Source organism: Aulonocara sp. 'chitande type north' Nkhata Bay, linkage group LG4 (genome assembly GCF_057382095.1).
Source record: "Aulonocara sp. 'chitande type north' Nkhata Bay isolate Kocher_YH1m ecotype deep benthic linkage group LG4, A_spYH_male_GT1.1, whole genome shotgun sequence".
Lineage (NCBI taxonomy): Eukaryota > Metazoa > Chordata > Actinopteri > Cichliformes > Cichlidae > Aulonocara > Aulonocara sp. 'chitande type north' Nkhata Bay.
In genome coordinates this window covers 11,358,148-11,370,330 of record NC_141347.1, presented here as the reverse complement: position 1 = coordinate 11,370,330, position 12,183 = coordinate 11,358,148, and the positions used below count along the sequence as shown (strand labels likewise).

Below are 12,183 nucleotides of genomic sequence, written 5' to 3'. Positions count from 1 at the left end.
TATGTTAACATTTAGCAGGCATTTCATGTATTTACACATGTACACTACAGTCACTATTTGGTACTAAAGAAAAGTTACCTTAGTGGCAAGATAAATTTGTGTCTGCCGAACTGCACTTAAGATATCAACATCCAATATCGAGTTACTGTGCAGCAATAAAAATTGCAGAGAACCATCACTATGACTCTGCACAGTGATGTTTATCCAGTATTGAATTGTTGCTAAATCATCTAAGCAGATTTCCACTTGTTTAACACTTTGAATTTTTAATACTTAAAACAAAATACCAAGAAAAAAAAAAATACAGTTAAACAGTGACATGTTTTGCCCCGTCAAAATCTGCAAATTCATCACTACCAGTTCATGTGGTGACTTCATTTATTGGAGGATATTCAGTTAAAAATCCATAGAAAGAGCTGCCATATGAGCCAAATTTGTGTCTTTACAACTTTTTGATTACCAGCCAAACAGCCACTTTTTTTGTACTGGGAAGGAAAACAAAACATCTCCTATACAAATCTTGCTTGGACATAAAGAAAAAGCACAGACTCCTATCACATGTTCCTCTGAAAGTTTCCCTGAAGCTCTGTCGCTGCTGAGACTGAAACCAATGAAAACTGAGCAGAGACAGCATCCTCATAAGTGACCACAACAGTAAAATGACATTTTATAAAAAGTTTTAATTCCATTAAGCAAAACAAAGACAAATTAAAACCAAACCCCCCTAAAAACTGACAATAAAAATAAACGTTTGGTGAACATAGGAAAGGCAGAGCTTTCAAATCAATGGTGAAGTACGTCTACTTCCAAATACAAGACGAGATCCACGAAGAGCAGACTGCCGTTTGGCCGGGGACTCATCTGGACTGCTCGACTACAGAGGGGGAGAGAAGGAGAGACTAGTTGAGCACGCAAAACATCAGAACGATGAGCAACAGCTGAGCATACCGACGTTTCAGCAACAGGTTAAATATGTGAAGGATTTGAGGAGCGCTTCAGTTAACGTGACAGCACCAACTGTTGCGTCTTGTTGCCGAGTAAAGGTTTACTGCAATTTTCTGTGGGGAACGCTTCAGCATTAACGCAATGATTTAATAATAAAGTGCTGCAAAACTCTTTAATCCACAGATCACAGTGGTTCTAATGTTATTAAAGACATCAGTATGCTTTTAAGGAGGCATTCAGAAATAAGAAAAACCAAAAACACTTACTGTAAGATGAGATGTCAATCTCATCTGGCAGCTCGGCCACATTGACTTCAAAGCGGTCCTGCACATCGTTTAGAGTCTTGGCATCAGTCTCGTCTGACACAAAGGTTATAGCCAGGCCTTTGGTCCCAAACCTACCAGCACGGGCAACCTGAGGGGCGCAGAGAAGGTAAGAGTAAGTCCAAACTGCAACATGGACTACCACTAGCATTCACACGGTGCTTGATGAGCAAATAAGACAGCCAACTTTCCTGCATATGAAAAAGGAGAGGGGCTAAGAAATTCATTTCTCACCCTGTGCAAATAGGTGTCAGAATCTTCTGGCATGTCGTAGTTGAAGACGATATTCACTCGCTCAATGTCCATCCCTCGGCCAAACAGGTTTGTGGCCACCAGGATCCGCCGCTGGAAGTCTTTGAATTGCTGATAGCGAGACAGCCTGAGAGAGGGTAAGAAGGGGAAGGAGGACAGAACCATCAGGAGGATTATCAACAAGCACTCTCTGAAGACTAATGCGTTGAGTTGAAGGATGAGGCCTCCTGCTCTCAAAAATACACAACACATTTGAAGCTCAGCAGAGCATGTTTACGAGTTGAGAGTTTATAAGTCACCTTTCCTCCTGAACCATTCCCCTGTGGATGGCAATGGCAGGGAAATTTTGCTCCACCAGTAGCTGGGACAGAGCGACGCAGCGCTGAACTGACTTGACGAAGATCACCACCTAGAGGCAACGCACGGGCATTAAGGAAGCACCGAGTTAGACCTCTGATGCAATTTTTATTACAGCTTTCAATGAGTATTTGGGACCTTTTGAATACAAACATTAGCTTGCAACAATATAAAGATGTATGTTCCCTCACCTGATTGAACTCCAACACATCAAGCAGGTCAAATAGCTTGCGGTTTTTCTCGCTGTCCTTCAGCTTGCAGTAGTACTGTTGCAGGCCGTGGAGTGTAAGTTTGGTCTCGTCATCCACAAACACCTCCATGGGCTGTACATGAGATAGCAGGTAAGTAAAACTTCAGTGCAGCAGTTTTCAGTACAGACCGAAAGTGGTGGAGATGAGTTGTCTCACAAAAAACAACAGACATTCAGAGGTGAAGCAGCCCTCCGCTGCTTACTTACATCTTGCATGAACTTGCGGCACACTGGACGGATTTCCTTACTCAGTGTTGCACTGAACATCATGACCTGCTTCTCATGCGGTGTGATCCGGAAGATGTCCTGAACATCACGCCTCATGTCTGCCATGTGAAGAAAGAAAAAGAGTGAAAAAAATGACTAAGGTAAGATTCTGACTGACTACTGCAGTTTTGCTGCCGACTTGGTGAAAACTGGGAAGACAAAAGCAAAGAAAAGTCACCTAGCTGCTCCAGCATTTTGTCACACTCGTCCAGGACAAAATGCTTGACGTTCTTCAGACTGAGAGTCTTGTTCCGGATCAGGGCGAGGATACGGCCGGGAGTTCCGACAACGATGTGAGGGCAGTTCTTCTTCAGGACGTCCTCGTCTTTCTTGATAGGCAGGCCACCAAAGAATACGGCTGCTTTTATGGTGGGCATGTACTTGGAGAAACGCTCGTACTCTTTGCTGATCTGGAAGGCCAGCTCTCGTGTGTGACACATGACTAATACAGACACCTGGAGACAAGGAAACAGATTAAATCCAAAAATCTATCAAAAAGTCAAAGGTAGGCAGAATAATTTGTTTAAAATGAACAGTTTTACATTACAAACGACAAGATGCATTTAATGTTAATGTTACATTTTTAGTGTTTTATGATCATCTAAGCATCTGTCCTTGAAAGAAAATTACATCCCACTGTAGCTATAACACCTTAGACTTGAAGGTCTGCAACTCTACAAGCCAGAACTGAGCCATATATCAACTCTTTGGTGTATAATTTCCACATAACAAGCACAACATGAAAATGCCACTTACAATCAAATAGACTGATGCTATAATACACAACGAATGTCATCCATCCTCTCAAATCCCCAAATTCCACCAGGATCGGCTGCGCTGCATTTCAGCACTGACACGAACACTTAAGCCAATCGACCCTTATGCCTGATTTATGCTTTAGCAGGAAATCTACATATTAAACGGAAACCCCTCTTAACCGCAAGCGTAACATAGAAAACCCAACATGTAGTAACATTTCTCTTGTCAAGTTATGTGGAAGGTTTTGGTGCAGCGTTAAGACGGGTTTCTGATTACGTCGTAGATTTCCCGCTAAAACATATTTTATTGTTGTCCTCAAAACTGCATATCCCAACAAAGAAACCTGCTGGTTATAAGTCACCTATGAAATCTGTTATTTGTATATTAATAAGAAATGTCATGATCCCAGAAATTCATCAGTTGGTACCAATACCAGTAGAATCACACAGCTGGATAGTGAAACAAAATGACTGGCTGGTGCCAGGTACTTAAACTGTTACTAAAACGTTTTAGAATTCTGATCATTTATTTAAATGTTGACATCATTTTACTGACAAGACCCAGACTGAGATGTTAGGATGGCTGCCGAGTAGCCCATTAGTGTTACTAGCAAGTGACTGTAACTCGTGTTAGTTACATTAAGTGAGCACAAACATTTCAAGGTTATTTTACAATGGGGAGTCTCAAACAAAATAAGCAGTAATCTGTGATTCTGGATAAGATTTGTAGGACAAAACTTTGGATGTCACTCTTAACTTATTCGTCCTCAACGTGAACTACATAAATAGCTCTGGATACCAGTCTTTCATGTGCTTTGCTAAATTGGAAGTCCAATTATTGTTTGCATATCGCCTCTTGCTAATCAATTATCTCAGATTTTGCAGCCACCTGAATGCAAAGTAGCTGCACAGCCGACTGCCTTCCTTAAAAAAAGAGACAGAGCAGAAGTTTGTTGCAGTTGCACGACTTTCCATCTTCCACCTGTTCTTTGACAATAGAATACTTTAAACCACATCCTGCCTCCTTTAGTTTTGGAAGGATTTCTGCCTCCCTGCATAAGCTGATGACGAGCACTGCTGCATCTCATAAATCTTGGTATCAAAATGGTACCATGGGTATTGATTCTGTTGGCATTCCCTAGCTCTGACTAAGACTGATTTTGATCAGTCTTGTTTGTGCTCTCTCACAGGTGGCTCTGACTTCAGCTAAGTTAAAAACAAAAACAGGACAACAAAAACATTTGGACCTCTATCAGCTTTTATTGGCTTGTTCATTAATTACCAGACTAATAACATTCATTGCCGATAAATGAAAAGCTCAACATTGAAGGCACAGTCAAAGCATGTTAAACACACATACTAACCTGTCCGTCAACGGGTTCGATCTGTTGCAGGGTGGCCAACACAAACACAGCCGTCTTGCCCATACCAGATTTGGCTTGGCACAGGATGTCCATGCCCAGGATAGCTTGTGGGATGCATTCATGCTGCACTGTGTTTTTAAACAACACAACACAAATATTAATGTTAAGTGCAGTCTTATTATTACCTGCAAATCAATTTCTTTGAACTGCTATAAAGAGCACAAGAGGAGTGGCAGTCCTGCTGGGAGTGGTGCATTTTTTTAGACGCACAAAGCAAGTCAAGCTATTCAAAAATTCTTAATGTATGCAAGCAAGATAAGGTAAGCGCTGTTGAAGAACATGCAGACTTACAGCTTTTGACTGGTTCTACCAGTGTAGTGCAAGGGTATGCCATAAACAAACTCAATTGCCAGTTCCCCACTAGTCCCATTTAACAAAAGGTACCAGAACAGTTGAATGCGTCTCACCTTCAGATGGATGCTCAAAACCACAGTCAATGATGGCGCGGAGAAGCTCCGGCTTCAGAAGAAAATCCCTGAAACCAGAGCTGTGGATGGAAACATAGGAACCTTTCACCTCCTTCTTGCCTGCTGGGGTTGCACTCTCGGGGGCTCCTTGAGGCTCCTCATCCTCTTCATAATCAAGGAGCTCGTTGTCAACGTCATTCTCAGCCATTGTATTTGTCTGGAACAAAGAAAATACAGCTGAGTATTAATGATCACTGTCCTTCATCTGTGTCTGTAAGAGAGGGCTCCCTTTACTTAGATTATATGAAGCGAGGTTCTTATTCGAGCCCACTTGTTGCACATATTTTAATACATTTAAAAAGTCTTATTTTATTCTACCATTACAAGGCGGGTTTGACTTTGTGCAACTATGAAAATCGTGGTTGGTTATAAACGTGACTCCAAACATTAGCTCTATTGTGTATAACTCGAACTGAATTTTAAAGAGTAAGCCTGTGGTTAAGAAATGCTAAGCAAGAAAACACGCAACAGAGCAGGCCTAAATATGAATACTCTAGTGTTTTGTAGGCAGAAAATATTCTGTACGACCACGTACACTCAATATAACAAACAAGGTCAAAACCGTAACCGACGATGTCAAATTGACCAAACCGGTTAGCTTCTAAGCGCATACAACACTAGAAAGCCATTGTGTTGCATAACCATTGCTAACGTGGCAAGCTACTCTTCTACACGACAACAACTAATCCGCTACGACCAACTAAATATTCCCAACGGCATAAGAAGGCGATCTTTTCGTAATTGTAACGGGAGTGTTATATGGATAACAAAAAGGCGGCATATTTCGTGTAAATAAGGAAATCTAAGTGGCGATTGCTTTGCTAGGCTATCAAATGCTAGGCTACAAAACGCTAAGTAACACCGCCCCCTGAAACAAACAACGAAAGGTTATTTTTAGCGATAGCAAACACTACTGCAGCCCAAATTAAACAAATATAATTCACAAGCTTCTTTAGGTGAAACGAGACGCGGAAAGCCGCCCAAGCGGGACAATGAAGTAGTTCAAGGATTCCTACCGTTTCGGTGTTAGCTTCGACTGCCCCGATAGATCACAACCGCATGGAGAGGCCTCAGTTAGTTTATACCACCAACCGGAAGTTCCGCCTCGACTAAAGCGGGTCGATATCATTCGCCCGTTTATGCGACCGCTGTGAAAAGCAGCCTGTGATTGGACAAAAAGTGTGCCGCAGTCCGTCGCAGTTGAAAAAAGCGGGACACAGTTGTAGCTGCTCTCCGTAGGGGAGCTCGGGAGGGACACTCGAAATAAATTAATACAGTCACGTTTTGCTGCAATATAAGTATAAAATTAACCGGGATGTGTTTGCGTATGATAATGCAGGCCTGTGACCTTAAATATAAAACAGCTTCCTGGAATTGATTCAGGTTGGATCAATTTTGTTAGTTTGTTTTTGTTTCACAGAAATCGTTAAAATTGTATGAAATCTAGACGTTCAAGTCGCGCGAGGCAAAACTCCTCTCCAGGATGTGATGTTAACAGTGTGAAGAAATTCGGACTCCATCAATAAAAGTATATGTAACTGTAATTTCTATGTTTCCTTGCACAAGTCTAAATCAAGCTTTAATTCTGGAAACATTAAGCACTGAGAATTAAAAGTCTTTAGTGCCTTCTAGTGGTCAATGAACGCATTAGTGTTGTACAGCATAAATGTCGTTGAAGCATTACTAACGTTTACAACCTTTTATTAAAATCAGAATTACGAATAACAAACGGGGCGCCAAAGGCCGATAATACGGTAACTGTATTAATAACGAGAAGTATCAGTATTTCCAACTATCCAACATGGATACACTGGCATCAGGTCTCAGCTTTCATAATACTTTGAAGAATACTTTTATACAGGAAGCAATCAGGAAGTATCTGCAGATCTGCAGAAATCTTTACAAAAGAATAAATTTTATTGCTCTGTCATCTATAAAATCTCACATTCTTTAACAGGAAAACTACAAATACAGAATGACAAGTAGTGTTATTTAAATATATTAATGGAGATGTCCACACTCATTTGATTTTAACTCACAATTTATGCGTTCATCACAGATGTTCTTATTCAAAAATATTCCAGAAATATTTTTCAATGCAATACAAAGCAGTCCATCTGTTAGTTCTGCATTTTCTAAAAACAAAATGGACAATAAGGGCAGATTGGTGAAGAATTTGCCTGATGCAGTAGTTGAAGAAAAACCTTCTAAATTGTAAGAAACTCCATCAGTGCTTTTATTTTATTATGTCACCAGTCTGATAGCTGTTGTCCTTATATCTGTGATTCCAGAGCAGAAGAGAAGCTCCACTGTGTAGGAGAGAAGTAGGGAAAACTGTCAGACTCGGGCCTGGAATGCTCCTCTGTGTGCGCACCACCTGGGGTGTAAGAGCGGCTCAGGAAGTCTCTGACATGCGGTGGCAAAGAAAGAAAGAGCCAGTTTTCCACCAGGAGACCACCTCCATGCAGCCCTGAGCAGCAGCCCAGTTCAGCAGGCAGTTCTTCCAGATTGTTGCTGCGCAAGTCCAGCCTGCACAGTTGACTTAGAGCTGCAATCTCTCTGGGTAAGAAGCTAAGAGAGTTGTGAGACATATTCAGGGTGCGCAACTCCAAACAGCAATTGAAAAGCTCAGTGGGTAGCCTCTCCAACCTGTTCCCACTGAGGTCCAACTCTGTGAGCAGCTGCAGTGCCTTCACCTCAGCAGGCAGCTCCTCCAGCAGGTTACCGGCAAGCAGGAGCCTCCGAAGGCGTCGAAGAGTGAAGAGCGCTGGAGGAATGCTCTGGAGCTGGTTGTTTGACAGATCCAAGAGCTCGAGGCCTCTAAGCACACCCACGCTGGCCGGCAGTACCAAAACACGGTTGTAAGCAAGTCTAAGACAAGAGAGACGACGAAGGTGAGCCAGACTAAGCAGCTCCTCCAGAGTCCTCAGGTTATTGTGCTGCAGGTCAAGCACCCGGAGGTTGGTCAGTGCTAACAGAGCAGAGGGTAAACGCTCCAGCTGGCAATCCTGCAGATGCAGCTCTGTCAGGTAAACCATCCGCTTCAGGCCCATCAGCACAAGCAGCCTCGTGCCCTCATTCTGGATCTCCAGTCTCACCAAGCTGCTTGCCACCTCGCAGAGCTCACCGGGGATCCGCTGCAACATGCCTCGAATCACCAGCACACGTAGGTGTCGCAACTGGCGTAGGCTCCCCAGTGCCCAGCTACGGCCCACCCCACTGTCACTGCCTAAGCGACCAGAGAGGTGAAGCTCATGAAGGCCTCGCAAGGAGAGGACCCAGCTGGGGATCTCTGATGCCTGAGTGAAGGTAAGCTGAAGGACTTCTAGACGTTCCTGGAGAAAGGCAAGCGCGCTGGGATCCACAGTTGCTGTGCAGTGGTAGAGGTGCAGCTCCCTGTAGTTGGAATGCCACATAAAAGTCCAAGTTAGAGTCTAAAAAGAAGTGAATACTTTAAAAGAAATACTTTCAAAGACTACGCCCCTGCACTGTACAACTCACCTGAGTGAGGTCATGCTGGTCATGTGTGCAGTAAACCTGGTGTCTGCGATGAGCTCCAGTTTGAGGACCTGAAGCTGGCTGAGAGTGAAGAGGGCTGGAGGAAGGCGAGGCAGGGCCACCAGCTGCAGCCTGGAGCGGCCGTCTGCATCCACGCTGATCATGGCGTGCAGCTTCTCCTCCCCCCAGCGCCTCTCTAAGCTTTCCTCCAGCAGCCTGCTCTCACTGACAGGCGACAAAAACACAAAGAGACGCTGGACCAGCAGAGGGTCGTACTGGTCTAACATGTGTATAAGAAAGGCCAGGTCGTTCTTCAGGTCAGGAAAATCTCTCAGGGAGCTCAGCTCCTTCAGTGAATGGAAGGAATATTGCTGCAGAGAGCTGAATTGAATCAAACACACCAAGGCAGAAGAAGAAGAAGAAAGAAAAAACAAAGAGAAACATCAAACAGGATATTTTGTAGCCAAAAACACAGCACTACATTTTTTACCCCTGTAACTAGTTTTCTGATATGCTCATCATCAGGAGCATCATTTATTTATTTATGCTTTTTACATTTAGACTAGTTTCTCTCCTCAAAGCCTGTTAAAGCCTGAAGTAGCACTCATACATACTCTAACTTTCTTTGGGCAAAACTATCCACTTTAAAAATATATATTCCTACCTTTTCTGCGATAAAAACACTGAAAAGTGCACCTTTAACATTTTTTTATTCTAACCTGCTTAAAATCCAGGTGAGAGTGTAAAAATTAAGCAGACCATACAGGCCCAGTAAGGTCAGGTAGGCCGCCAGCAGTTTGCGGAGAAGTGAGGAGAGCACGTGGATACACTCGAAGGTGGCGTAGCCCACCAGGGCCCGCTCCTCAGGGTGACAGGTGTGGTTGAAGGACAGGGAGCCGAGAAGAGGGACTGTGTAACTCATAATCAGTGTTACAATCAGGAGTTTGAAAACTGTCTGAGCCAAGTAGACCTGAAGAGGGAAAAATGGGCATCAAGACTAAACGATTCATGGAATTAAAAAAAAATTAAGGTAGCAAAGAAGTTGATCTGTAAATCTAGCAGACTAGAGGATCTCTTACCTTACAAATGACAGCTGAGCTTTCACAGTGGGACCTAAACTTCCTGACCCTTTCAAACAGCGCCCTCGCCTGTTCCCCATCACTTTTATCCAGACTGATTACCTGGCTGTGGCTGTCAGCCATTACTGATGGGCTGGAAGAAGGAAGTTGCTCCCGGGAGTCAAGAGATACACAAGACACAGTGGAGTTACAGGACAGTGTGGAGGGACAAGGGGATGGAGGGGTGGCAAATGCGCTGTCTATCCTCTTTAAAAGTGGGCTGTCTGTGCCCGAGTCTATGCTCGAGTGTCTTGTGTGGGTCACTGTCGGGGAAGTGGAAGTTCGGTGGTGTGGTTGTTGTGCTCGTCTTCCCTCCTCCACCATCTCCTGGATGCTCTCTTGGCGGGCGGCATGAGACAGGGCCTGAGATGTCCAGGGTGACTCACAGCACTTTGCCAAGATGGATAGGAACTGCTCTATGCGGGATGAGGTGTGGGGAAAGTGGAGCCAGAAGGAGCCACTGGCTACCAGGACGAGGGACTGAAGCAAGGCCATGTAAGGGAAGAAGCGGGAGGACAAAGGCAAAGCTTCATGGTAGCACACCTATAGAAACAGGCAAACAGCAATTGATTGTTTGACCACATGGGGGCAGCAGACATACACTGTGAAACATTAATAACAAAGGGTTACCTGTTAACAAAGGAAGAGGATTAGTATAAAAACTGAAATGGGTGCTAAAGTTATTCTTTTTAATTGAATTGATTTGAATGGGTAAAAGCTTAAAATACAGGATACACTGTAAGCCCAGTTCTGTGAGTATGTCTACTCACAGAACTAGACATACTGGTTCTGTGAGTAGACAGAACTAGTATATACTAGTTCTGTCTACTAGACATACTAGTAGACAGAACTACTAGTATGTCTAGTAGACATACTAGATATACTGTTTGCTGGTTTACTTCTATAGGTTGGCTATAGGGGTAAACCATGGTTCTATCTCCGAGGGTTAGTAAGGCTTAAATAAGCAACACCATGAGAGCTGTGAGTGAGCACTGAAACAGTCAAAGTGTGAATCAGAAGAAACTGGGAGATTAAAGTTCCACTGTAGAGCTGAGATAAGCGGTTTAATAACCTGTGGGTATGAGCAGGTCCTTTTACATAAAGGTTCAGAATGTTAAATATAGCTCACTCTATGCTTTCACAGAGTGAATAACAAAAACAACAAAGCCAGCACTACTTTACCTGGCTAATATAAATGTACTGCTGGTACACCAAGTGCGTGCGCCGACCCCGAGGTGCAGAGTGAAGATTTGGGCCGATTTTGTGTGCGTGGTGTATTTGAGGCTGTGACGATGGAGACAGTCCCACATTGGCACTTTTTGAGTGACTGTGATCACTAGTGTTTGTAGTTGAATCCAAAGGAATGCACACTACTCGGTCCCTGGACAGCTGCTCCGTACAAGCCAGGACAGATGTCATCAACATCAGGACCACCAGGTAGTCCATAAAGACCTCCCACCAGGGCTTCAGCAGTTTAGACCTGTTCTGATGCTGATTCAGAGGCGCTAGCTCTGACAGGGAAAACATGGCGTCCTCTGGGTCCTGCAAGATTTGCTTTAAAAATGAGAAAACTAAGAGAGAACTACAGCACTGACCAAATGTGGAAAGTTGTATTATAGGATCACATCATGAGCTAAACTGCAGAACTGAACTACAGTGAATTTTGTGAATATTTAACAGTCAATTTGATATAATACATAGAAAATCTTTTGAAATTTCAAATAGATGTATTCCAGAAAACTTTGAAATGCTGTTGCTAACTAAGAGTAAACGAATTATATATATATAAAAAAGTTCACTTAAGTTCTACTTGGCAACAATGCAAATTGGATCATAACAGTCCTTGTTGTTTTATCCACAGCTCTTCACCTACCTGTGCAAATAACTTCTTCTCTTGCTGTTCTCTCTCTACTTGTGATCAACCCACAGCCGCATTACAGAAACTCCAAGCCGGCGCTGTCTGGTTTAGCAGTGAAAAACTTCTGAAACTTACAAAACAAACTCCTCCTGAGCTGACTGGCACAAGGCTATTCAAAAGTTGCCATGGCAGCAGAGGATGTGTGGCTGAGAAATTTAATTCAATGCTAGAAGCCTGCTCAAGACCCACAGGGGGTTTGCTTGCTCCCTTTAACTCCTTCAGAACTGAAGTAGACAAAAATGTGACACACACAAAAAAACAGTGGAAAAATGTTTCCACTGGACAAAGTGAAAATACTTCATATGCATAATGACGGGAACACTTTACCAGCTTTATACACTGTTGGAAAGTTCAATTGACAACACTTCACAATACAGCCTGGTGAAATCTGCCTCCATAAGTCACCAACAGTAGTTCCCAGTAGGCTCAGTAGAACAAGGTGATAACCAAGAAAAGCGGACAGAGTACTTATAGCTCCACTTTCTTCATTCTAATTTTGCAGTACTAGTAGGTATGCGGGCTGTATTATAAACTACCCTAAGCCTTACTTTTTACATTGTAACTACACATTATTTTAGGTGTCAGCTGTAATATATGTCAGTTATT

General features: G+C 43.2%; 2 protein-coding genes across 3 annotated transcripts; both read right to left on the bottom strand.

The window, feature by feature from the left end:
• Positions 1 to 239: 239 nt before the first annotated feature.
• Positions 240 to 6,214, bottom strand: ddx39ab (DEAD (Asp-Glu-Ala-Asp) box polypeptide 39Ab). The gene is made up of 10 exons (XM_086288389.1): positions 6,060 to 6,214; positions 4,984 to 5,200; positions 4,517 to 4,644; positions 2,573 to 2,849; positions 2,335 to 2,453; positions 2,069 to 2,200; positions 1,820 to 1,929; positions 1,503 to 1,647; positions 1,212 to 1,359; positions 240 to 874 (listed from the first exon to the last, which is right to left on the bottom strand). The coding sequence occupies exons 2-10, from the start codon at positions 5,189 to 5,191 to the stop codon at positions 858 to 860; spliced, it is 1,284 nt and encodes a 427-aa protein (XP_086144515.1). The 5' UTR covers positions 5,192 to 5,200; positions 6,060 to 6,214; the 3' UTR covers positions 240 to 857.
• A 536-nt stretch (positions 6,215 to 6,750) lies between these two features.
• On the bottom strand, positions 6,751 to 11,621 carry LOC147332004 (volume-regulated anion channel subunit LRRC8D). Of its 2 annotated transcripts, none has more exons than XM_086290545.1 (6): positions 11,533 to 11,621; positions 10,842 to 11,201; positions 9,621 to 10,202; positions 9,261 to 9,511; positions 8,545 to 8,922; positions 6,751 to 8,439 (listed from the first exon to the last, which is right to left on the bottom strand). In XM_086290545.1, exons 2-6 carry the CDS (start codon positions 11,184 to 11,186, stop codon positions 7,317 to 7,319), a joined length of 2,679 nt encoding a protein of 892 aa, XP_086146671.1. In that variant the 5' UTR covers positions 11,187 to 11,201; positions 11,533 to 11,621; the 3' UTR covers positions 6,751 to 7,316. The 2 variants fall into 2 exon arrangements, with proteins under 2 accessions (XP_086146671.1, XP_086146670.1); XM_086290544.1 differs by having other exon boundaries at positions 10,842 to 11,213; positions 11,533 to 11,586.
• Positions 11,622 to 12,183: the final 562 nt, after the last annotated feature.